The sequence below is a fragment of the Lynx canadensis genome, chromosome B3 (assembly GCF_007474595.2).
Source record: "Lynx canadensis isolate LIC74 chromosome B3, mLynCan4.pri.v2, whole genome shotgun sequence".
Classification (NCBI taxonomy): Eukaryota; Metazoa; Chordata; class Mammalia; order Carnivora; family Felidae; genus Lynx; species Lynx canadensis.
Window position 1 is genome coordinate 12,767,582 of NC_044308.2, and position 24,200 is coordinate 12,791,781.

General features: G+C 44.2%; 1 protein-coding gene across 7 annotated transcripts in view; it reads left to right on the forward strand.

The window, feature by feature from the left end:
* MCTP2 (multiple C2 and transmembrane domain containing 2) overlaps nt 1-24,200 on the forward strand; it is a 238,322-nt gene that overhangs the window by 42,210 nt on the left and 171,912 nt on the right. For all 7 annotated transcript variants that reach the window (XR_003969321.1, XR_003969322.1, XM_030317470.1 and 4 more), the window contains exon 2: nt 10,281-10,816. Coding sequence is in view for 5 of the 7 variants with exons in the window: in XM_030317470.1 (XP_030173330.1) it covers nt 10,349-10,816 (468 nt within the window). In the remaining 2 variants the exon portion in view is untranslated. The remainder of the gene's footprint in view (nt 1-10,280; nt 10,817-24,200) is intronic.

Consider the following 24,200-nt stretch of genomic DNA (forward strand, 5'->3'; position numbering starts at 1 on the left):
GTCTCTCTCTGTCTCAAAAATAAATAAACGTTAAAAAAAATTAAAAAAAAAATGTCAGGAAGGATGACATGGAAGATCAAAGGCCTTTTCGACTATTTAGAACAAGAAAACCCAGGAAAGATTAGAGATCTCCCTTAGGGCAAAATATAGTGATTAAGCGTTGAAGCCCCCTATTTGTTAGTATTTATATCATGTTTGCAAAGCACTTTCATGGCCATGATCTCCCTGGGTCCTACCAAGTGATATGGCAATAAAACAAGAGATATAAAGTAGGAAAAGAAGTCCATGGTACCTGACATGGGGGTAAGTCACTTTCTAGCTTTTTAAGTTGACATCATTTCTTTAGATGCAGTTAAAGTGAAACATAGTGTGCTGAAGAAGTTTGCATTTATGATCTCCAAGAGCCAGTGTTTCTACTCTTGGGATGGGTGTAGAGAATTAGAAAGCTTCTAGAATTCTAGACTGAGATCATTAGCTAAAGAGATACGGTAGAGAGCATTTGGAGGGATAATGGCCCCCATGGTCTCTATGTTTCCTGATGACATTGAGATGTCCTGCAAAGTGTCCAACACGAAACTGGCTCAGTTTTGCTGCCAGAGCACCACTTTCCCCCAGAAAATTGGGTTATTCCTTCTCTGCTGTTGGGTTTTTGGTTCCTCTTGAATGTTTCTGTATGTTGCTCATGGTTAAGCATGGCGCATAGACTCCCACAGATTTGATCAACTGTTTCCCATCTTGCCTTCTTTCTACCTCCCTTGAAGACCCATCAGTTTCTTCTTCTTCTTTTTTTTTTTAATGTTTATTTATTTTTGAGACAGAGAGAGACAGAGCATGAATGGGGGAGGGTCAGAGAGGGAGGGAGGCACAGAATCCGAAGCAGGCTCCGGGCTCTGAGCTGTCAGCACAGAGCCCGACGTGGGGCTCAAACTCACAGACCGCGAGATCACGACCTGAGCCGAAGTCGGACGCTCAACCGACTGAGCCACCCAGGCGCCCCTCATCAGTTTATTCTTTAAATTGAGCTTCCTGTCTTCTCTTGCTTGCGTTTGTAAAATTTCAGTGCTGTAATAAGATTTTGCTCTCCTGCTCCTCCTCCTTCCCTGGTTTGTTTTATTTCACTCCTGGTAAGAAATGAATCAGAAAAATTTAGAATATTTCCACGTCTTCCACATCTGTCCATTTCGGCAACTTATGCTAAGGCATTGACGTTCCACCGAATATTTCTGTGTTGGGGGTCCCTAAGGCCACCCCCAGGTTTGGTGGCTCTTTAGGAGGACTTACAGAACTCAGTATTTGGTCTGAAAGCGATGATTTGCTCTGGGAAAGGATGGATGCAAAACAAAACCAGCAAAGAGAAGAGTGCCCAGGAAGTCTGGAGGAAACCAGGCACAATCTTCCCAGTGGGATCAACTAGGGCATATTTAATTCCTCTGGGAAGGAGTTGCGGCAACATGTATGATACGTTGCCTACCGGGGATGCCCGTTAGAGAAAACTTTTTATTGGGTTTTAATCGGGAACCGGTCGCATAGATCCTCTCTGCCTAGCATGTACTAAAATTCCAGACTCTTAGAAGGAAAGTAGGAAATCGTTTGCACGTACAGTGGGGGCACAATGAGCCACTCTGGTCAGAGTGATTGGAAACCTTGCAAAATCTTAGGTTCCCAGACACCAGCTCAGGACCAACCTGGAGAGCAGGAGTAAGAGGTCAGCAATCTCAGACTGCTAGTTGTGCTTTTTTGCACTGATTACTATATTCTTTTGTTGGATGGAATGTTCACTGGTGCAGACTCATTTAAAAAATCACGTGTCCCTTTTGCTAAACTCCTTTCAGGGAGAGGTGCTAATTGTGGATATCCTGTTAGAGATTGGAATAAGAGTGACAGCACAGGTATCTGAGGGCTGCAGAAACTCCAGCCCCTTCCCCTTTCCTTCAATCCTCTCCAGACAGAGTATGAATTAGGAATGACTGATAAAGAGAGAGGAGTGATTCTGGGACCTTCTTCTACAGGTGAGATTTTAAAGAGAGTAGCGGTGGGGCAGAGTATGGCATCAGCCAGAGAAGACAGGAACTGCTTTCAGTTAGTGTATTTTGTTTCTTTCCAAGAACATAGGTAGTGGGACTGAAAAAGGCATCCAGTCCTTTTGGTTGGTCTTCCTCTTGGAGGGGATTCTGTCCCCGTGATTTAAAAAAAATTTTTGTATAATGTTCATTTATTTTTGAGAGAGAGACAGAGCATGAGCAGGGGAGGGGAAGAGAGAGAGGGAGACACAGAATCCGAAGCAGGCTCCGGGCTCCAAGCTGCCAGCACAGAGCCCGATGCGGGGCTCGAACCCATGAGCCGTGAGATCATGACCTGAGCTGAAGTCGGGCACTCAACCGACTGAGCCACCCAGGCGCCCCTATCCCCATGATTTTTTTTTTTATTTTTTTTTTATTAAAAAAAAAAAATTTTTTTTTTCAACGTTTTTATTTATATTTGGGACAGAGAGAGACAGAGCATGAACGGGGGAGGGGCAGAGAGAGAGGGAGACACAGAATCGGAAACAGGCTCCAGGCTCCGAGCCATCAGCGCAGAGCCCGACGTGGGGCTTGAACTCCCGGACCGCGAGATCGTGACCTGGCTGAAGTCGGAGGCTTAACCGACTGCGCCACCCAGGCGCCCCACCCCATGATTTTTTAAATAATATATCTAACATGTAGAATGATCTTTTCTACCTCAATTGGATTACAAATTTAGTAGCAATTTGACTGATTGATTGGGAAGCTGCATTTTAGGGGGGGAGGGAAGCCAAATTTATTTTAAAAGCGGTTGCATTTTCTGTTTCTTATATAAGAGTGATTTGCAGGGACTTCTCTATTAAGGATAGTCTCCTTTATTATTTTTCTAAAATTTTTTTAATGTTTATTTATTTTTGAGAGAGAGAGAGAGAGCGAGCACGAGCGAAGAGGGGCAGAGAGAGAGGGAGACACAGAATCCGAAGCAGGCTCCAGGCTCCGAGCTGTCAGCACACGGGCCGATGCGGGGCTTGAACCCGCTAACTGCGAGATCATGACCTGAGCCAAAGTCGGATGCTTAACTGACTGAGCCACCCAGGCACCCCAAGGATAGTCTCCTTTAGATAACATTTCTGTGGTGGGGAAGTTGTTTCTTATAACCAGCTCGATTAAATATAGTCAAACGTAGAGCCTCTTATCCCTGTTTTATCACAATTCAAAATAATCCTTTCACAGACTAGAATTTGCCTTTATCCTTTCCACAGGAGGAAACAGATACCACAGGAGGAGTGTATATCATCAGATTTTCACCTTTATTGAATCTAGTTTAAATTTTGCTTTTTCCTCCCACTTTAACAGGGTGCGATATGAAATTTCCTTTCTGCCAGTGATAAAAATATCTTAATGGTTCTCTAAAAAGCTAGTAATGACACATTCTGACTAGTAATAACTACTTGCGGCTCTGTCCCTTGAGTTGGTACTTAGATTGTGAAAATAAACCCTTTTCATCATATTTACGCTAAAGGGGAACGTCGAGAAGCACAGTCTGAGCCCGGGTGACTGAATAATGTGCCGAATAATCAATTATGCTGTTGTCATTCTCGGACCGATCTCTCCTTTGTGTTTCTTGTTCACACCGTGGATGTGGTGCAGGTTCAATCAGATACTTTGGGGCCGGCATTTAAAAGGTTTGCTGTTCTCTTTTTCCATTTGGCCAACTGCTCGCAGCCAGCTGGGGAGGATGTCTGGGCTAAAACCGTAATAAATGAAACTTCCATTAGGCCTCTGGGCTTGGGGCCATTTCCTGCCAAGACCTTATCCTGCCGTTAGTGGTTTGAAGAAGCAGAAGGCTTCTTTCCGTTCAATAAATGAAGGCTGCGTGTTACCAGGTTGGGCACCACAGGTATCTCGTCGGGCGAAGCTTCTAGCGCTGATGGTTTGCAGAGCGCGGGCTACATTGTCACTTGCAGCTCTTTGGATCTTATGATGATAACCTGGGAACTTCTGTCATGCTAGACGATGGAGCTGATATGTTTCAGTTTGTTTGTAAATCTCCTCTGAGGTGAGGAAAGCTGACTATGCAGTTAGTTGGGTTTGTCTCACCGGCTTTTTTCTTCAAGTCTAACTGTTCCTTGAATTTATTCTTGTGTTAGACTTTCCATCTTCATGCGCCGTCGGTTGGAGGGGTAATGTTTTCAGGCGTCGAAGCGACCGCGGTCTAGTGGTATATTCGCTTTATGTACACCTTTGAGAGCACCTCTTCTTGGAGGGGCCTGTATTTTAATAGTTATGCGTTTGTAGTTCTGGACCTCTGGTTCTGTGCTACTTACACACATGGGGAAATTTTGGTCAGAAGGATTTTGCAAAACTTACTTTTTTAAAAAAAAATTTAATGTTTATTTATTTTTGAGAGAGAGAGAGCGAGCGAGTGGGGGAGGGACAGAGAGAGAGGGAGACACAGAATCCGACAGGAGCCAAAACAATGATGAGGGGGATGGCCTTCCTACTTCATGATGCTGTAGTTTTGAGAACAGGGCTAAATCGTTGCTTTCTTTCCTTTTCTTTTTCCTCCCTCCCTCCCTCCCTCCATCTTTCTTTCTTTCCTTTTCTTTCTTTCTTTTCTTTCTTTTCTTTCTTTCTTTCTTTCTTTCTTTCTTTCTTTCTTTCTTTCTTGTTTTAATCTCTATCAATCCTCCCACTACTCTGGTGGGATCACAGTAGTGGGTTGTTTCTGATCAGAGGATTGAAAAGGGGAGTTCCAAGGGTGCCTGGGTGGCTCAGTTGGTCACACGTGTGACTCTTGATTTTGGCTCAGGTCCTGATCTCACGGTTCGTGGGTTCGAGCCCCTCATTGGGCTCTGTGCTGACAGTGTGGAGCCTGCTTGGCATTCTCTCCCTCCTCTGCCCCTCCCCTGTGCACTCTCTCTCTCTCTCTCTCTCTCTGTCACTTTGAAAATAAATAAGTAAACTTAAAAAATTAAAAATAAAATGAAGAAAAGGGGACTTCCAGGGTATCAGAGAGTATCAGGGGAGGCAGCTGAGAAGAGGGGCTCAGGAAATGATTCCATAAAGCTTGTGAATTCCTGAACTGATCACAACCTGCACATTCATGCATCTGATCATGATTAGCATGCCATCTACTTTGAGAATGTAGTTAATGAATAGAGCTCTATGCAAGTCTCAGAGTGACCTCTATACGGTGCGTACCCAGGACAGATTGCAATGGCCCTTCATGGCTTTTGAGAACAACACTGACCTCAGCCCACAAAATGTGGGTTGCAATTTGTGGCTGGAAGCTAATCAGATGCCTGACAAAACAATAACATCAGCATTCTCCATAGATTTAAATAAGGCTCGAGATTTTGTAAGAACGTTCAGAATGTCTAGGATATGATCCATGTTGGCCTATGAAGAACTACAAAAATCTCAAATCGCATGGAAAAGACAATGGATGACAAATAAAATATGACTTTAAAGCAGCTATTATAAAAATGCTTCAGTGAATAATCGTGAATTCTGAAGTAAAAGGTAAATTGGAATGTATCCATAAATTGTAAAGTATCCATAATGGAGATATGAAGTAGAACCAAATGGAAATTTTAGAACTGAAAAATACAATAGTCTCCCCACCTTGCCCTCTCCTACCCCACCCCCGGATTTCCTCACTATGTACATTCAGTAACAAAATGGAGATGAGAGAGGAAAGAACCAGTAAATCTGAACGTAGATCAATAGAAACTATACAGTATGAACAAAGGAGAGAAAGATTGAAAAATATTGAACAGAGATGCTGAGACTGATGGACAATAACAACAGGCATAATGTTTGTATTATTGGAGTCCCAGAAGGAAAGGAGAAAGAATGTGGCTAAAAGTATCCCAAGAGATAATGGCTGCAAACTTTCCAAGTTTGACAAAAGACATAACCTTATAGATTCAAGAAGCTAAGCTACCCCAAACAAGATAAACTCAAAGAAACACACACCCATGCATATCATAACTGCTGTGAACTAAAGACAAAATTTTGAAAGCAGTCAGAGAAAAAGTGACACCTTCTCTGTAGGAGAACAGGGATTCAAATGACTCAGATTTCTCAGTGGAAATCATGGAAGCCAGAGGAAAGGTCATACCATTTTTAAAGTGCTGAAAGAAAAGTGTTGAATCTGGGATTCTAAGAAAATATCTTTGAAGATGAAATGAAGATATTCTTATATGAGGTAAAATCTAAAGAATTTGGAGTCGACAGACTTGCAATAAAATAACCAGTTAAGGAAATTTCTTATACTATTGGGAACTGATACCAGAAATTTGAAAATCAGGAATGGAGAAAATGGTAAATATGATAGACTGTTCTTCTCTTCTTGAATTATTCCAAATACCGTTCATGATTGAAATCAAAGTAAAAGCTTGTCTGATAGGAATTTGCAATGTATTTAGATGTAATGTAGAAGACAACTTTTCAAGGGGCGAGGAAGAGGATACCTATATCATTATATGGTAGGCAGAATAATCTCCTGCCCTACAGAATCCCACATCCTAATCCTCAGATGCTGTGAATATGTTACGTTAAGTGGGAAAAGGATTTTGCAGATGTGATTAAGACTGTAGACCTTGAGATAATGAGACTATGCTGTATTATCCTGGTGGGCCCAACTGAATCACATTGAGTCCTTAAAAGTTGAAGAGGACAACAGAAAGGTGGATCAGAGAGATGATTCTAAGGAGAGTGTGAAAGGTTAATTATGCATGTTGTAACTTCTAGAGCAACCACTAAAATTTTATTAAAAGAAATGTGGTCAAAGTCATAATTGATATATTAAGTGGAACACTAAAAAATAGTGTTAACCTTGAAAAAAGCAAGGAAGAGAAACCAAAGAATAAAAAACAATGGAAACAAACAAAACACATAGTTTGGGAACCCTTAATACAAACATATCAATTATTACATTAAATGTAAATGGTCTAAACAAACCAATTACAAGAGATTGTCAGATTGGATTTAAACAGTAAAAAGATATACCAATTGTAAACATGTATCCAACTAACAGCCCTTCAAAATACAGAAACAAAACCTGACATAGTGAAAGGAGAAATAGACAATTCATAATTATAATTGAGTAACCCAGCACACCTCTCTAGGTAAGACTAGTAGACCGAAACTGAGCAAGAGTATAGAAGAACTGAATCATTAACCCACTAGATCTGATAAACATTTATATAACATTCAACCAAATGCTAACTGACTAAAATATTTCTAAATGAAGATAGAAACAATCCTTTTTAGCATATTTGCAAGTTAAATTATGAGTTGTGAAATAAGGTATTTGTGTCTTACTAATGCGAAATAGAAGTTTATATTTAGAGCAACATTTTAAAAAGCAGCAAAAAGTGTAAAATATTTTATGCTTTCAAAGCTAGAATGACTCAGTGTGCAATAATTGAAATTATAATAATTTAAAAACCAGTTAACATTGTCTTAAATATTTACTCTGTGCCAAGCAGTGTTCTAAACACCTTATATAGACTAATTCATTCAGTCTTCACAAGAGGCCAATGAGGTAGTTATGGTTAAGCTCTGTAAAATTGAAATAATAATGAGATCCAGAGATTTTGAATAAATTGAGTAAGATACCAAAATTGGAAATTATGACAACAGTATCAATCAAGATTAAAAAAATAGTTTTTCTTCGCTGAACACTTTCTCTGCCTTTGACGCTGTGCCTTGCACTTTGTGTCCTTCTGTTTGTACACCAGATAATATAATCCCCATTGGATAGGTGAGACAATTGAGGCTTAGTACAATGGCTTGCCCCTGATGGTACCTCTAAGTAGGATGTAGCAAAGCAAAATTCCAACCCATGGAGTCTGTCTCTAGAACCCTAGCTTTTCATCTCTGCATTGCCTACTGAAGATACCCATTTCATCCTGGGAGAAGCTCTTGCCTGTACTGGTGGTCATCTAACAAAGGCTGTAGACTCTCACAGTCCTGCTCTTCGAAAGGCAATAACTTCTCTATGGCTAAATATCCTGTCTTGGAGTGAGATAGGGCTGAGTACAAACACTTGGAGTCCTTGATTTTAGAAAATGTGTTTTGTTGTGGCTCTTGGCCTCTTTTATCCTCAGCCAAACATGACAGTGGAATAGAGGCAGGTCAGAATGACCTGACCCACTGCTCTTTTTTGTTCTGGAAGGGTCTATTATGAGCTACTTGACACACAGAATAAGGTTTATTTCTCCAAATTTGATTTTTTTTGGGTTAAATCTCTAAGTCCTTCAGATAAATATCTTTTTTAAAAACATTATTTTTCATCATGATAAGTATACTCTTTAATTCCCAACTACTCAGTCACCTCCCCTTTGGTAACCATCAGTTTGTTCTCTGTAGTTAAGAGTCTACTTACAGCTTCTCTCTCTCTGTCTCTCTCTCTCTCATCATTTGTTTCTTTTTTTTTTATTTGAAAAGATTTTTTAATGTTTATTTTTGAGAGAGAGAGCGGCGGGGGAGGGAGACAGTGCACAAGCAGGGGAGGCTCAGAGAGAGAGGGAGACACAGAATCTGAAGCAGGCCTGAGCTGTCAGCACAGAGCCTGACGCAGGGCTTGAACCCACCGACCGTGAGATCATGACCTGAGCTGAAGTTGGACGCTTAACCGACTGAGCCACCCAGGCACCGCTGATCATTTGTTTCTTAAATTGAACATGTGAGTGAGAGCATATGGTACTTGTCTTCCCCCCCCCTTCGGTTTATTTATTTTGAGAGAGAGAGATAACATGCAGGGGAGGGGCAGAGAGAGAGAGAGAGAGAGAGGGAGAGAATCCCAAGCAGGCTCTGCACTGTCAGCACAGAGCCCGACGCAGGGCTCTATCTCACGAACTGTGAGATCATGATCTGAGCCAAAATCAGGAGTCGGATGTTTAACCGACTGAGCCACTCAGGTGCCCTGGTATTTGTCTTTTTCTGACTTGTTTTGCTTAGCATTGTACTCTCTGTCTCTATCCATGTTTTGCAAATGGCAAGCAAAACTTCCTTTTATTTTTATGGATGGATAATATTCTATTGTGTATATGTATACACAAATATATCTACCACACCTTCTTTATCCCGTTATCTCTTGACGGACACTTGGGATGCTTCCATAGTTTGGCTGTTGTAAATAATGCTGCATTAAACATAGGGGCACATGTATCCCTTGGAATTAGTTTTTTTGTGTTCTTTGGATACATACCCAGTAGTGCAATTCCTGGATCATAGGATAGTTCTATTTTTAATTTTTTGAGAAACCTCCATGCTGTTTTGCAGAGTGGCTGCCTCAATTTGCATTTCCACCAACAGCGCATAGGGGTTCCTGTTTCTCCACATCCTCTTCAACACTTGTTGTTTCTTATGATTTTGACTTTAGCCATTCTTACAGACTTAAGGTAATATCTCCTTGTAGCTTTGATTTGCATTTTCCTGATGATGAATGATGTTGAACATCTTTTCATGTGTCTTTTGGCCATCTGGATGTCTTCTTTGGAGAAATGTCTGTTCATGTCTTCTGCCCGCTTTTAATTGGATTACTTATTTCTTGGGTGTTGAATTATATAAGTTCTTTACATATTTTGGATACTAACCTTTTATCAGATATGTCATTTGAAAATATCTTCTCCCATTCAGCATGTTGCCTGATTGTTGACTGTTGTTGTTTTCTTTGCTGTGCAGAAGCTTTTTATTTTGATGTAGTTCCAATAGTTTGTTTTTCCTCTTATTTCCCTTCTCTCAGGAGATATATCTAAAAAAAAAATGGTACAGCCAATGTCAGATTACTACCTGTGCTCATTTTCCAGGATTTTTATTGTTTCAGGTCTCTTGTTTAGATCTTTAATCCATTTTGAAGTTATTTTTGTGTTTGGTGAAAGAAAGTGGTCCCGTTTCATTTTCTTGTATCCAAATTTGATTTGGATTTGATCCCTATTGAGTCCAATCTGTAATAACTCAAATTACCCCCTTTCCTGCATAGCATTTACCGGTCTGTGTCATTACATATTTATTTGTGGAGCATTCCTATCACTCACACTCAGATTCTGTGTTTCCCTCTCTCTCTGTCCCTCCCCCCCAAAAAAAAAATAAAAATAAAACATTAAAAAACATTAAAAAAAATACTTGCAGACATTACCGATCAAATGCTTCAGTCTTGATCCCTTAGTGGAAAATGTGAGACTTTCAAGTCACATTTTAAGCTTTGATGTGCTCGGCTACCGCCGCGAAGGCTCATGTTCTGTCTTCTTATATTCTGTTTTCTAGGATCCACTGAAGTTGTTTTCCGTAGAGAGACACTCTCATGGAGTGATTTCCTGGGTCTTCATGCAGTCATGGATATGGATAAACCATCTGTCTGGGGCTCTTTGAAACAGCGGACCAGGCCTTTGTTAATCAACCTGAGCAAGAGAAAGGTGAAGAAGAATGCAAACAAACCCCTAGATCTAAGGGCAAGGCGTCCCCTGGACCGCCGCCTCAGCCTTTCTGTCCCTGACCTCCTGGAGGCCGAGGCCTTGGCCCCAGAGGGGCGGCCTTACTCTGGGCCCCAGTCGTCCTATACCTCAGTGCCCAGCAGCCTGTCGACTGCAGGGATCTTTCCCAAGAGCAGCAGTAGCTCCTTGAAACAGTCTGAAGAAGAATTGGATTGGAGCCAGGAAGAAGCAGGCCACCTCCACGTGGGGGAAACAGACTCCGAGGAGGCCTATGCCTCTCCTGCCGAGGACAGGAGACCTTCCAGCAATGACATCTTAGATCTGCTCCAGAAAACTCCCCTTGAAGAGGATGCACTGGAAGAGCCGGAGGTGAGACCAGGGCTGGACGCTTTCCTATTCCTTTTTCTTTTCTTTTCTTTTCTTTTCTTTTCTTTTCTTTTCTTTTCTTTTCTTTTCTTTCTTTCTTTCTTTCTTTTTTTTTTTTTTTCTCTGTTTTAAGTGCACTCGATGCCCTTGGAAAATTTGGTTGGGAGTTATTTTTGTGGTTAGCTTGGAGGGAAAGAATGTCATTTACAAGAATGTAGATTCAGGTGATATTGATTGCACCCACTGTTCCCGTCTGTTTTAGGGTTGACCTCTGTGTATTTTAAAACTATTACAGACAACCTTTCTGGGATACTTTAAGGCATTAAAAGCCCTATTGGATGGGTTTGCCTTTTTCCATCTCCCTGCCAAAGAAATTAAGAGCATAACTTTCCCTCGAACTTTCTGCTTTAAGCGTACACGTGTCTCTCTCTCCACCACCGCTCAGTCCTCCATACGCAAGAATGCATGGGCGTGTGTGCATGTGTATGTGCTAGGGCACACGTGTGGATACTGGTTTGTGGACAGCTTCACTCGCATGCTCTAAAAAACACCAAAAGGAAGAAATCCGAAGGATGCAAATTCTTACAGATTCACTGATTTTACAAAGCTCTGCTATTTCAATAAGATAAAAGAACCGAATCTAGTTATGAGACAAATCTTGTACTTCTAGAATGAATTTCATGTAAATTCAGCCACCAGATTACTAAATCATGATTTGGATGATATTAGTATTTTTTTTTTTTTAATTTCCACATTAATGGCACTGAAGTATGTTGTGGTGTCGAGGGAAGTTAAGTTTTGTTTTTGTTTTTGTTTTTTTATATTCCAGGTTAATGTTATAATTGCATGGGAAGCTGGTTATTTAACTGAGCATTTTGGTTTTACTTTCAGAACCAAAGCCTGTTAATTCTGTCATATCTTTGGGTGTCATTACAGAATGGATCGTGGGTACTCGGAAGGTGTGACCAGATTCCTTTGGAAACATTACAATAAAACACCCTTAGCCATTCAATGACTATCTTTTTCACTGCCCCTTACATTTAGGAAAGTCTTTTTGCAATGAGGTTATGGTTTTTACTGTTGTTTCTAAATTGAAAGGTTCTATTTCTGTTCATCAAAATATAAATTAGGTGAATTATTAAACATAGCTCATAATTCACAGTTGAGTGGGAAGGGGGTAACATTGAGAACTAGATACGGGAGTTAATCTTTATCTTGGTACTTATAAGTTATCAGAAAAAAAAAAAATGGGTGGGTTTCTTGGCTTTGACCGGCTAACGCTCTCAGATTAGAATTTTTTTTTTTTTTTAAGTTAGTGCTGTGAAACTGTTTTGCGGACTATAAATATTTGCATACCTACGCTGGGGCACTTTAAGGGTTACGACTGGAAATAGAAATGGATGGGAGAGTGGGATGGGAGACTGGAAATAGAAATGGATGGGAAGACCCTGCCTTCAAGTTCTGTTGTATTGAGAGACAGCTTTGTACAGCTCTAAAGGCAGCAGAAAAGGCAAGCAGATACTGAAACTGTGCAAAACATCCAAGCCTTGCCTCTTGGCAGCTTAGGAGGTAGAAGAAATCAGTGCGTGGGTCATAGATGTGTCATGTGAGGCATTGTGCAAGCCGGCGTAGGTTTGATAGGTGAAGAAATATGGTGAACACGGGCCTGTGGGTGGGGTAGGTGGGGGTAGTGAGCATTTTGCTGCACCTGAAACAAAGGCTTGAAGAACTTTCTGGTGCGATGTATGCTGGGAAGGGTGGGCTGGGCTAAGGGGCTGGTTGGTGATGGGGAACGGCTGGTTGGCAGATGGTTGGTTGCCAGTGGTTATTTTTTCTTCTCAGGGCTAATCCAAAAAATCTTGCAATTCCTAGTCCTTTACCAATAGAATATTTTCATTAATTTTCTCCTTTAGCTCAGTCCTTTGAAAGAAAGCAAATGGGCACCGGGGTGGCTCAGTCGGTTAAGCATCTGACTCTGGATTTGGGCTCGGGTCAGGGTCTCAGGGTTTGTGAGACTGAGCCCCGTGTTGGGCCCTGTGCTGACAGCGTGGAGCCTGCTTGGGATTCTCTCTCTCCCCCCCTCTCTCTCTGCTCCTCCCCGCGATTCTCTCTTGTCCATTGCTCTGCCTACCCTCCCTCCTTCTGTTGCCCCCCCCCACCATATTGGGTGGGCTTTTCCCACTACCCGAGGATCTCGAGCTTATTACATAGTATAGAAGTTAGTCACTCCCTCGCTTATCTTCTCCACTAGGCTGTGTAATTTGGTCAGTGGGTATATCCAAGGGAGTTGCATCTAATTTGTCTTTGTTTTCTTAGGGCCTTGCTGTGTGCCTGACACATAGCATCTGCTCACTCCATATTTGTGTAATGAGGAAATCAGTGATAGCAATGTGTACATTCAGGTTAGGACGGTTTTTGTTAGTGTCTTTGTTGTGAGTTCTCGTCAGTTTATGATTTAATTAAAGTCTGATTTTCTTGTTTTTTTTTTTTTTTTTAAAGAAACACATCATACTGTAAATGAAATTTCTTTTTGTATGATATTAACTGAAAAACAGAGATTTAGACAGGGGTAGACTTTACAGCCCAAGTCTGATACTGGCTTTAAATCTGTTCTTCTCTTTTTTTCTTTTTTTTAAAAAAAAAAAATTTTTTAACGTTTATTTATTTTTGAGATGGAGAGAGACAGAGCATGAACGGGGGAGGGTCAGAGAGAGGGGGACACAGAATCTGAAACAGACTCCAGGCTCTGAGCTGTCAGCACAGAGCCCGACGCGGGGCTTGAACTCACGGACCACGAAATCATGACCTGAGCTGAAGTCGGCCGCTTAACCGGCTGAGCCACCCAGGTGCCCCATCTTCTCTTTTTTTTCAATGAAGGTGGAAGTCCTGGGGAATCCGTGAGTTTTGGGGTTGGCTAATCTGTATCTAGGATGTGGGCCATCTGTTTCCTTCCTAATGAATAGTGGCCAGGTTTCTATCACTTTCATGAAATGGGGGGAAGCAAGGAGCGGGGAGGAAGGGGTTGGCAAGTGACAAACCCAGTGCACCACAGGGACAATCAGATGTTCACCGAGTATCCTTGCTGTGACTTATTTTGTTGTAGCTTTCTAGAGGGGTAAGGAAAGGAACTTCTGTGGTCGGAGGCTTGTCTTCCATGTTTTTTATGCAATGGCAACTTGGTACCAGGCTGAGCCCGCAGCCGTGGGATAAGACCCCAAATGATGGTGTCTGAATGTTTTCTAGTTTCTTCTTAGTCCTGCCAGTGTCAGCAGGGAAGCAAGGTGCGGGTTGACAGTTATGGGGAAACGGAATGAGGAAGCAAAGCACAAAATTAAGAAGGAATAGGAAGAAAGCATGTGAGAACAGAGAAGCCACATGGAGCCTTGGAAGAGTCTCAGTGAAGGTGCTTCAACCAGCCATAAAACCAAAATGGAAGAAAGTAGGTTTAGAATAAAGAATACATTGGTCGAAGAGGATTCTCCAGACTTTTCTTTGGGCCTTCAATTCTGATCGCCGTGGGCATTGCACATAAACCTGATCTCAACTTGTTCTGACAGAATTTTGTGTCCCTCAAGTGCTCTCACACACAGAGACCGTTTTTCTTGGCCACACCCACCGGGTGGCCCAAGTGAAAAACCCATGAATGCCGTGAGGCTGTCTCACTTTCCTTGCTTTTCACTGACATTTTCGTTTATGCATCTCACCTCTGTCTCCTCCTCACTTCTTCGTCTCGTACTTCTCTTCCAGGAAACCCTCTCACCCATCAAATTCTCCCTCCCTGTGAGGGTTTTCCCGACTGTACAGTCAGTGTTAATCACCCTGCTTTTGTTTGCCTGGCATGCCGCTTTTGCTGTTACCGAGCGCTAACCTCATTCTGCTTTCTGCAGACATCTGTAGAGGAAGAAAGGGTTTGGAACAGGTAAGGGAGGTAGCGAAGGGAAAGCAAACTGGTAGTGGGCAAAGGTGTCACTGGGTAAGACCCTGAGAAGGTCACCTGCCTCCTAGACCTGTATATTAACTGTCCAGCCGCCATCTGGCTCCGAGGACCAACTCATGATAACCCAATGCTCATGAGACAGAGCTATAAATGACAACCTTGACTGTTTGTAATGAGGATTAAATACCATATAGACTCTAATATTTATTTTGATAGCAACAGCACACTGTTTCATGATTGTCGAGTTACTTGGGAAGTCGAATCGTAATAAACCTCAACTTCATTAATGTGTACGGAGTGATAATTATCTCAGGGCCTGGAAAAACTTGGGGAATCTGTTAGGCGTATGGACTCTTGGAAGTCGGCCTACATGAGAAGTCACATAGAATCGGGAGATTGTTTTACGAACATGAATCCCTGCAAGGAGAACGGGTAGGTTCCACACTGAATGGTGTCTGGTAAGCCATCCATCTCACGATAGAGATTGAGGTGCAAAGGAGATCTTGACATGCTCACACTTTGTTCGCTTGAGCCAACGACCTCCATATCCACATGGCCAACCTGCCTAGGCCACGAAGCCACGATTCTTAAAGTCCTGTGGCATAGGCTGTCTCTTCCCCCTGTAGGGTTCAAGGACGAGTCCAAACTTTTACCCAGGCTTTCTTGCATGACCTTTCCCTTTTTATTGATTGACACGTTAATTTATTAGCTGTCTATTTTCACTTTCAGTCAGGCCGGTAGGTTTTCATGGTTGCCTGGCAACCAGATGGCCTGCTTTCAATGACTTTGTATGTTGGGCCTCTGATGGATGAAAGGTGGTCTTACAGTTTTATTCTCCTTGCTGCCATCACCAAAACTTGGGCATGGGAGGTGGTAAAGGGCACCTTATGTTCCTGTTATTTTGATAGCAACAGCACACTGTTTCATGATTGTCAAATCATAATAAACCTCAACTTCATTAATGTGTACGGAGTGATAATTATATCAGGGCCTGGAAAAACTTGGGGAATCTGTTAGGTGTATTGACCCCACCCTGTATTTAGTTGGTTATTTAGAAATTGGCCTCGTGTTAGATTGGAAGCTCCTGAGGAACAGAGATGATGCCTTCTTTTTCTTTCTGCCCAGCTTTCTGCAAACCTTGTTTATGTGAAGTATATTGACTCATGTTTCTCTGACACTGACTTCAAGAAATAATGGTTTTAATGTTTTTATATATTTGAGAGAGAGAGAGAGAGAGAGAGAGAGAGAGAATGAGAATGAGTGGGGAAGGGGCAGAGGGAGAGGGAGACACAGAATCCGAAGCAGGCTCCAGGCTCTGAGCCATCAGTACAGAGCCCGATGCGGGGCACAAACTCGTGAACCGTGGGATCATGACCTGAGCTGAAGTCGGACGCTTAACTGACTGAGCCACCCAGGCATCCCTCTGAAGCTGACTTTTAAGCCACAGGCCATGCTAGGTGCTGTGGAGCCTTAAGAAGTTCAGCTGGTCGAGGAAGGTGGTGATACAGGGAGGCCCTGGATGGGGGGGTTGGAGGGGGATGTACAGTGAGCACTAATGGACTTCCCAAACGTCAGATTAAATATGGAGAAGCTACAGTTAAGGAGACCCAGAGGGAGAATAGCTTTTCTTTTCTTTTTTTTTTTCCTTTGCATTTTCTTCTCACTTCCTTCCCCAGTACTTATTTTTCGAGATGCTCTCTCTTGCCTTGTAAAATCGGGTACTGAGGAAATACAGAAAGTTGCCTCTGGTTCCCGTCCTCTGTGTTGATGATGTAGTTGAGAGTAGGTCCAGATATTGGAAAAAATGACCAAAGATCCGAGGTGGTCTCAGTCCCTGGTCAGTGCTAGATGACCATTTGAGGTCAGTAGAGAGGGTCGTTCTGAGCAGGTGGTCAGGGAGGGCACGTTATGTGTCTAAGACTCAGGTAGGTAGAGAGGAAAGCCTAGTAGTTAAGTTTCATTCAAAATAAAGTTTTAAGCCTAAAAAAAAATAGAGAGAATTCGTGGCCCAAAACTATGTGACAGGCATGGGCTCACTGCTATGATTATGTTTGTATTTATTCATGTTATTATAATTATTTTTATCAGTACACTTTCCAGAATGCAATGAGGGCTGAGAAGGTTTAATGGCTTACCTAAGGTCATCCAGGTAGTGTTAGAGCTAGGATCCGAATCTGGGAACTGTCTGAATCCAAAGCCCGTACACAAAACTGTGTGCACAGCAAGGAGTTTGGAAATGTGATCCTTTAACCCGGGGCACCTCCGAGTCGGTGATCTAAAAAAGTTGGTCATGAAAGGAAGATATTGGTTGTTATTTCTCTGTGTCCACTGTGCCCTTTTATATTTTTTATTTATTTTAATGATTTTACTTTTATTTTTGAGACAGAGAGTGAGCAGGGGAGGGGCAAAGAGAGAGGAAGACACAGAATCCAAAGCAGGTTCCAGGGCTGAAACATACAAACCGAACTGTGAGATCATGACCTGAGCCGAAGTGGGATGCTTAATGGACTGAGCCACCCAGGCAACCCCCACTGTGCCTTTTTAAATACAGGGGTAATTATAGTGCTTGAATGGGTTTATTATGATGGCCAGCAACTAATAACCCTGAATGGAAGGATTACTGCCCCCCTCCCTCATTCATGTAATTCCCAACCCCCCCCCTGCCCCCACCGGGATACATCCTTTCCTGACATTTCATTTGGCAGTTGGTATTTTAAATAACTAGCTTTGGTGCCAGCTTATATAGATGAGCTGAGTGGTTTAGAGAAGTACCTGATTGGGATGTTTCTAGAACCGCTACTCGGCAACCACAGAGCTTCAGTTTAGTGACCACAAAGAAGCAAAATGACAAACCGGTGCAGAGGAACGGGCCTCCAGCTGGTGAACGAGTACACTGGTGTCTCTACACTTCAATTTCGGGCCCTTTTACGATTCTTGGTTTATCCCCCAAATCATCACTCAGCCTCATGGTGTCGGCGAGCCAGGCGTGTCCGCCTCGTTGCAGGGTCTTTCACAGCTTGGGTGCCCCGTTTCTTCTTCCCTCCCTCCTTTCTCACGCGTTGAGCACCTCGCACGTGCTGATGCTGCTCGGGGCGCCAGGAACCCAGCGGTCAAGAAGGCAGACAAAAATCCACTTCCTCCTGGAGAGCCTATCCTGATCTCAACAGTGGCAGGCTCCAGATAGGTTCAGAGAGGGGTAGGTGGAAGGGAGAAAAACAAAGCAGAGAAGATGCTTGCTCAGTGCTGGGGTGGTAGTTCTGCCCGGAGGGGCCGGGAAAGACCTCTTCTGAGATGGCGACATTTACCCGGCGGCCTAGAGGAGGCGAGGAAGGAAGGTGTGTGCGCGTCTGGAGGGAAAGCCTCTGCAGGGGAGAGAACACCGGCCGGGTGGCAGGACCGGAGGGGTGGGTGGCAGCAGATGTCAGAGTTATTTCTGAGGCTGGATCATGCAGACTTTCCCATCCTGTCGGGCGGTCCTGCTACACCACGAGGACTATCCGGGGTACCCACGAGGGGCATCCATCCAGAGGAGCGCTGGGGGCTCAATACTGTGCTGCTCGCAAGGCAGGGATCTGTAATATACAGGTGGCGTTGCGATGCCTGCTCTATAGGCGGCGAATAGCTGAAGGAGAAGCTTTGCCTGGGGAGAGAGCCATGCAGGAAGCCTGCCTAGGCTGATGAGCCCTGTGTGCCAAGGGAGGTCCCACGGGCCCGAGGCGTCATTAGACATCTCTCCAACTGTCACGATACAAGTGTCAGGGGAGCGGAGGGAGGGAATGAAGGGAGGGACTCAGGTTGCTGACCCCCGTCATTGAGTTTTCTTCCTCCAGTCTTCCTAAACACACCCCCTGTCTTAATACGAATCATGATAGCAATAGAACAGTCCTAATAGGAAAGCAACCCCGATCCGGTACCACCTTCCGAGAGGTTATGTATCAGGACCCTTGCTGGGTACGGAACACGAGCGTTATCTCCTCGGACCATCCGTCGGGCTCGCTCTGCATACAGGCAGCCTCGTGCCTGTCCGGCCCCAGAAACACGGTAATGCTCAGTAGACCTCCTTTGAATGAATGCATTTTTCTCGCAACAGTCGGCGAGGTGAGTGTCTTTTTTGCCCCTTGTGGACAGGTTCCCACGTCTTGAATTTTAGGTTGCGTTTTCAAGGACGCGAAGCTAGGAAGTAGAACAAGTCGGGTGGGAACCGGGTCTTTCTGACTCCCGGGCCTCGTCTGCCCCTGCAGGGAGCTGCCGGTCCGCATGCCGGGCGAAGTGTTCTGACTTTGGATTTGGGGCAAGTCGGGGCACGGTGAAAAGAATAGAGGACCCAGGTCAGTCAAGGGAACGCCTAACTCTTTGGTCTCCCTTAGTGAGCAACCATTTATCTCTTCACTTGGACTTCTTCATTTGTAAATTGATGATACTCCTGACAGCCTGTGGGCCCCTTATAATAAGTTAATAGGAGTCCGTGTGTATTTGTATATTATAAAGTGCTAAGCAAACGTAAAGGGGACCATTATTCTTTTAAACTATCTCCAAGTGGGGCGCCTGGGTGGCTCAGTCGGTTGAGCATCCAACTTTGGCTCAGGTCATGACCTCAGGGTTCGTGAGTTCGAGCCCCATGTCCGGTTCTGTGCGGATAGCTCAGAGCCTGGAGCCTGCTTTGGATTCTCTGTCTCCGTTTCTCTCTGCCCCTCCCCAACTTGTTTTCTCTCTCTCTCTCTCTGTCCTCTCTCTCTCAAAAATTAACATTAAAATTTTTTTAAAAAATAAGAAATAAACTATCTACTGGTAACAGCATGGAAACAGCGTGTGAAAGGTCAGTGGACAACTATGACTGAACAGGAAAAGAAAGGTTGAGTATACCAGGGGTTGGCCAACTTTTTCCATGAAGGGCCGGGTAATCAGTATGTCTAGCTTTGTGGCCCCTCTGGCCTCTATTGCAACTTCTTAGCCTTGGGATTGTATCCTGAGAGCAGCCATAGACAGTAGGCAAATGAATAGGTGGGGCTGTGTTTCAAAGTTTAAACTTTATCTATAAAAGTAGGTGGTGGATTGTAATTTGCTGGTCACTGATTTTTTTTTAAATTTTGTTAGCGTTTATTTATTTTTGAGACAGAGAGAGACAGAGCATGAATGGGGGAGGGTCAGAGAGAGAGGGAGACACAGAATCGGAAACAGGCTCCAGGCTCTGAGCCATCAGCCCAGAGCCCGAGGCGGGGCTTGAACTCACGAACCACGAGATCATGACCTGAGCCGAAGTCGGACGCTTAACCGACTGAGCCACCCAGGCGCCCCTGCTGGTCACTGATTAATACTGACATGTGACTGAGTAGGGTATATAGGTACACACATACACGCACACACACACACGACTCATATTTTGCATATTATTATTCCAGGGTGATCACTTACAGAGAAAACACTCTTGGGACTGGGGTAGGGGGGACTAAATACGTGTACCTTGATTGTATGATCAATAGCTTCCTGCAAAGCTGTGTCCAAACGCGATATGCACAGACTCAGCCATTTGGTAGACCTGAATTTTCTGAACAGACATTTAGTTTTTAAAAAAAAATGTTTTTTTCATGTTTGTTCATTTTTGAGACAGAGACAGAGACAGAGCATGAGAAGAAGAGGGGCAGAGAGAGAGGGAGGCACAGAGTCCGAAGCAGGCTCCAGGCTCCGAGCTGTCGGCACAGAGCCGGGCGCGGGGCTTGAACTCATGAACGGTGAGATGGTGACCTGAGCCGAAGTCGGACGCTTAACCGATTGAGCCCCCCCGCAGGTGCTCCAGACAGCGTAATCTTGTTCTCTAGTTGCCCTGTGGGTCGTTTTGATTCTGTCACTGGATCCGGGCTGTGCTTCAGGGTCTGGCTCGCCATCCCATTCCCTTTGCTCATTTCGCTCCTTCCTTTGTCTTGTTGGGTGTTTGTGTTTGTGACCACTGTCAGCCAGAGTGTTCGGATTCTCGGTAACCTAGACATGAGAGGAGTGGTTAAGTCAATATGTCGTACGGGGATTGCTTGCCATACTGACATGTCCCGGGTATTTTCCAGAGACTGTAGAAACGCTCTCCTGAGCCAGCTTTTTTCCTCATTTAGCTTTCCTGGCTGTGGGTTGATGTCTCCTATTGAAGTTTAAACCCCCCCACGGTTGTTTACATGGTTTATAATTTGGCTTCCTGTGTGTACTTCATGGTGAGAGCCTTTGGATGAGCCACATGGGAGGTGGCATTCGTACAAGGTCACGTTTAGCATACACACAAGGAAACTGTTTATTCACATCAGTGTCTTGCTCTTAGGATCTTTGGTGATTTTTCTGTTTTATATGACTGGCCCATCCATGCTCGTATCTCCCCATATCCTGCTACATTTTAATAAATTTGCCTTCCTGCAGCTAGAGGACTCTTCCCTAAAGAGAAGGCAAAGTTTATTACCTTGCCACCCATTTCCATTCAGGTAGAATGGAAATACCAATTTAAACTCTCAGTCATAGAAAACAAAAGCAAACCAAAAACACAAAACCACTTACCCAAAAGGCAGCAGAGAGAGTTATGGGAGAGACGGTTAAACCGGATCCTAATTTTCATGCCACATTGTTATTGCCATAATTTTGGAATGTTTCTAAGTAATTAGACCTTTTTTTCCTATTAGTCTTTTTTTAGCATGATACTCAATTTAAAAATTTTTTAATGTTTATTTTTGAGAGAGACAGAGAGAGAGAGAGAGAGAGTGTGTGTGAGCAGGGGAGGGGCAGAGAGAGAGGGAGACACAGAATCTGAAGCAGGCTCCAGGCTCCGAGCTGTCCACACGGAGCCCTGACGCGGGGCTTGAACCCACGGACCGCAAAATCATGACCTGAGCTCATGTTGGACACTTAACCAACTGAGCCACCCAGGCGCCCCTAGCATTACGATATTCAAAATTATTCATCTTTCCCTGTGTCCTTGGAAATAATGTGTTTGGCATTTGTGAAACCAACACCAAATGCATAAATGTAGGATCGAATACTATTCGGCCACCAAAATGGTTTCAATGATTGCAGAGGACGACTTGGATGGGCTTCAAAGGCATTGGGCCGAGTGAACGACGTCAGTGTCAGATGTTGGCATATTGGCTGAGTCCATGTGTATGGTATTCTGGAAAAGATGAAATTACGTGAGGAAGACAGACAGGTGGCTGCCGCGGGCTGGGGATGATTTAAACCCCAGTGGGATAGCACGAATGAGTGTTAATGGGGTGACAGATCTGTTCTGTCTTGATTGTTGTGGTGGTCCCTCAAATCTATGTGTGTGTTAAAAACCGTACCATTGGAGGCGCCTGGGTGGCTCAGTTGGTGAAGCAAGTGACTCTTGATTTCCGCTCAGGTCGGGATCTCAGGGTTCGTGGGATTGAGCCCCATGTTGGGCTCTGAGCTGACAACATGGAGCCTGCTTGGGATTCTCTCTCTCTCTCTCTCTCTCTCTCTCTCTCTCTCTCCCTCTCCTTCTCTCTCTGCTCCTCCCCTGCTTGGCCTCTCTCTCTCTCTCTCTCAAAATAAACATATAAACAGTGTAGCCTTGTACACATATACAGAAAGGCAATTTTACCATTAAGTTTTCAAAAGTAAAATAAAAAAAAAAAAACAGAGGGCTTGATTATGCTTGTTGAGAACATCAAAAATATATTCTAATGATAGTGGGGTATCAGGGACTCCTTTGAGGAAAATCTTAATTGTGCTGTTTTTATGTATTTATGTTGGAGAGAGAGGCAGACAGAGCATGAGCAGGGGAGGGTCAGAGAGAGAGAGAGAGAGAGAGAGGGAAACAGAATCCGGAGCAGCTCCAGGCTGAGCTGCGAGCACAGAACCCGATGCGGGGCTCGAACCCGCGAGCCGTGAGATCATGACCTGAGCCGAAGTCGCGTGCTTAACCGACTGAGCCACCCAGGCGCCCCTTAATTGTGCTGTTTTTAAAGAAAAGGCCCGTTGACGTGGTTACTGGGTTGACAAAGAAGTGAAGTAATGTACCTTCTATTCAGTGGGTAATATCTTAGGCTCTATGCAGAATGTAGGGGAATATTCAAGGTTTTGTGTCCCCCAGCAGCTGTAACGTGTCCTCTGGTGCCGATGTAGCATTTCGGTTCTTCTTTACGGTGATCGGTTTCCTTCGTTCGTGTGTATATACGGTGTGTGACAGTTACGGTGGCCGTGGGAACCGTAAGTTTAAGTTGTGTGACTTTTCTGTGAGTAAAACCAGCCATAATGTTGAATTAATGTCATTCTTCACATTTAATTTCCATGTTGTTGTAAGTGGAAGGCGTATCATATATTTGGATAAAAGCTGTCAGTTTTGATAGTGTGGAAGCCACGGAGGGGATGTGGACCAATGGATACAACGAGGCCAAGTTGGGAGAGCGCGTTTGGGGTGTCCTCTGAGGGTTGACGTTTTCGAGCGCCTGGCCGTCCACCTTCGTATTTGACAGTAGAAGATTCTGGACCACCACGATCTTTGGCGAATGACCGCGTACTTTAAATGGAAACCCTGATCCCAGCGCTGGGGGCTTTGTGGAATTGCCTTTGCACAGGATTGGTTAAGTGGAACATCGATTCGTTTCCTAAAACCGGAGACACTGGTGGGTCTTCAGGCCACAGAGCATCAGACGGCACGTGGTGCCTTGTGAGCTCTGGACGTGGCAGTGTGGCTGGGCTCTCTTGGTTTCGTAAATCGGGTGGAAGAGGGGGTTGTTATGGGGCGCCTGGGTGGCTCAGTCGGTTGGGCGTCCAACTTGGGCTCAGGTCACGATCTCGCGGTCCGTGGGTTCGAGCCCCGTGTCGGGCTCTGTGCTGATGGCTCGGAGCCTGGAGCCTGCTTCCGATTCTGTGTCTCCCTCTCTCTCTGCTCCTCCCCCACTCACTCTCTCTCTCTCTCTCCATCTCTCAAAAATAAAATAAACATTAAAAAATTTTTTTAGAGGAGGGGTTGTTAAGCTTCCGGGAGATATCGTGTGTGTTGTAATAAAAGGGCAAATCTTTTGAGACGGGGGGAGTTGAGTAAGGTTCTGATTGTCCTCATAAAGCGGTCATCGGATAGTCCTGTCCAACCATCCTGGGTGTCTTTCCCATAGAACAAAATAGGAGTTTGAAGAGCCGGGGTGGGGGGAGGTGACTCGTAGAGGCTGTCCCCTCTTTTCTGGTCTGCTAACAGCTCTCCTGCACTGAGGGTTAGGGCTCTCTTCCTGGCTGGGCAGCAGTGGTATGTCCAGGGCCGAGGTCACTCTGGTGACCACAGGGCTGGGAGCCTTCAGGAAAGGTCAAAGTGCCTGAAGTCACCCTTGGTCCTGGTGAATTAATCTGAAGTAAATGAATTCTATTTGCAGTCTTAGGGATGCCAGGCCTGGGACTGGTGGAGAAGGAGGCCGGTGTGAGAATCATGGGTGCAGAAGTCCCAGGGCCTCTGTCCTTCCTGGGAAA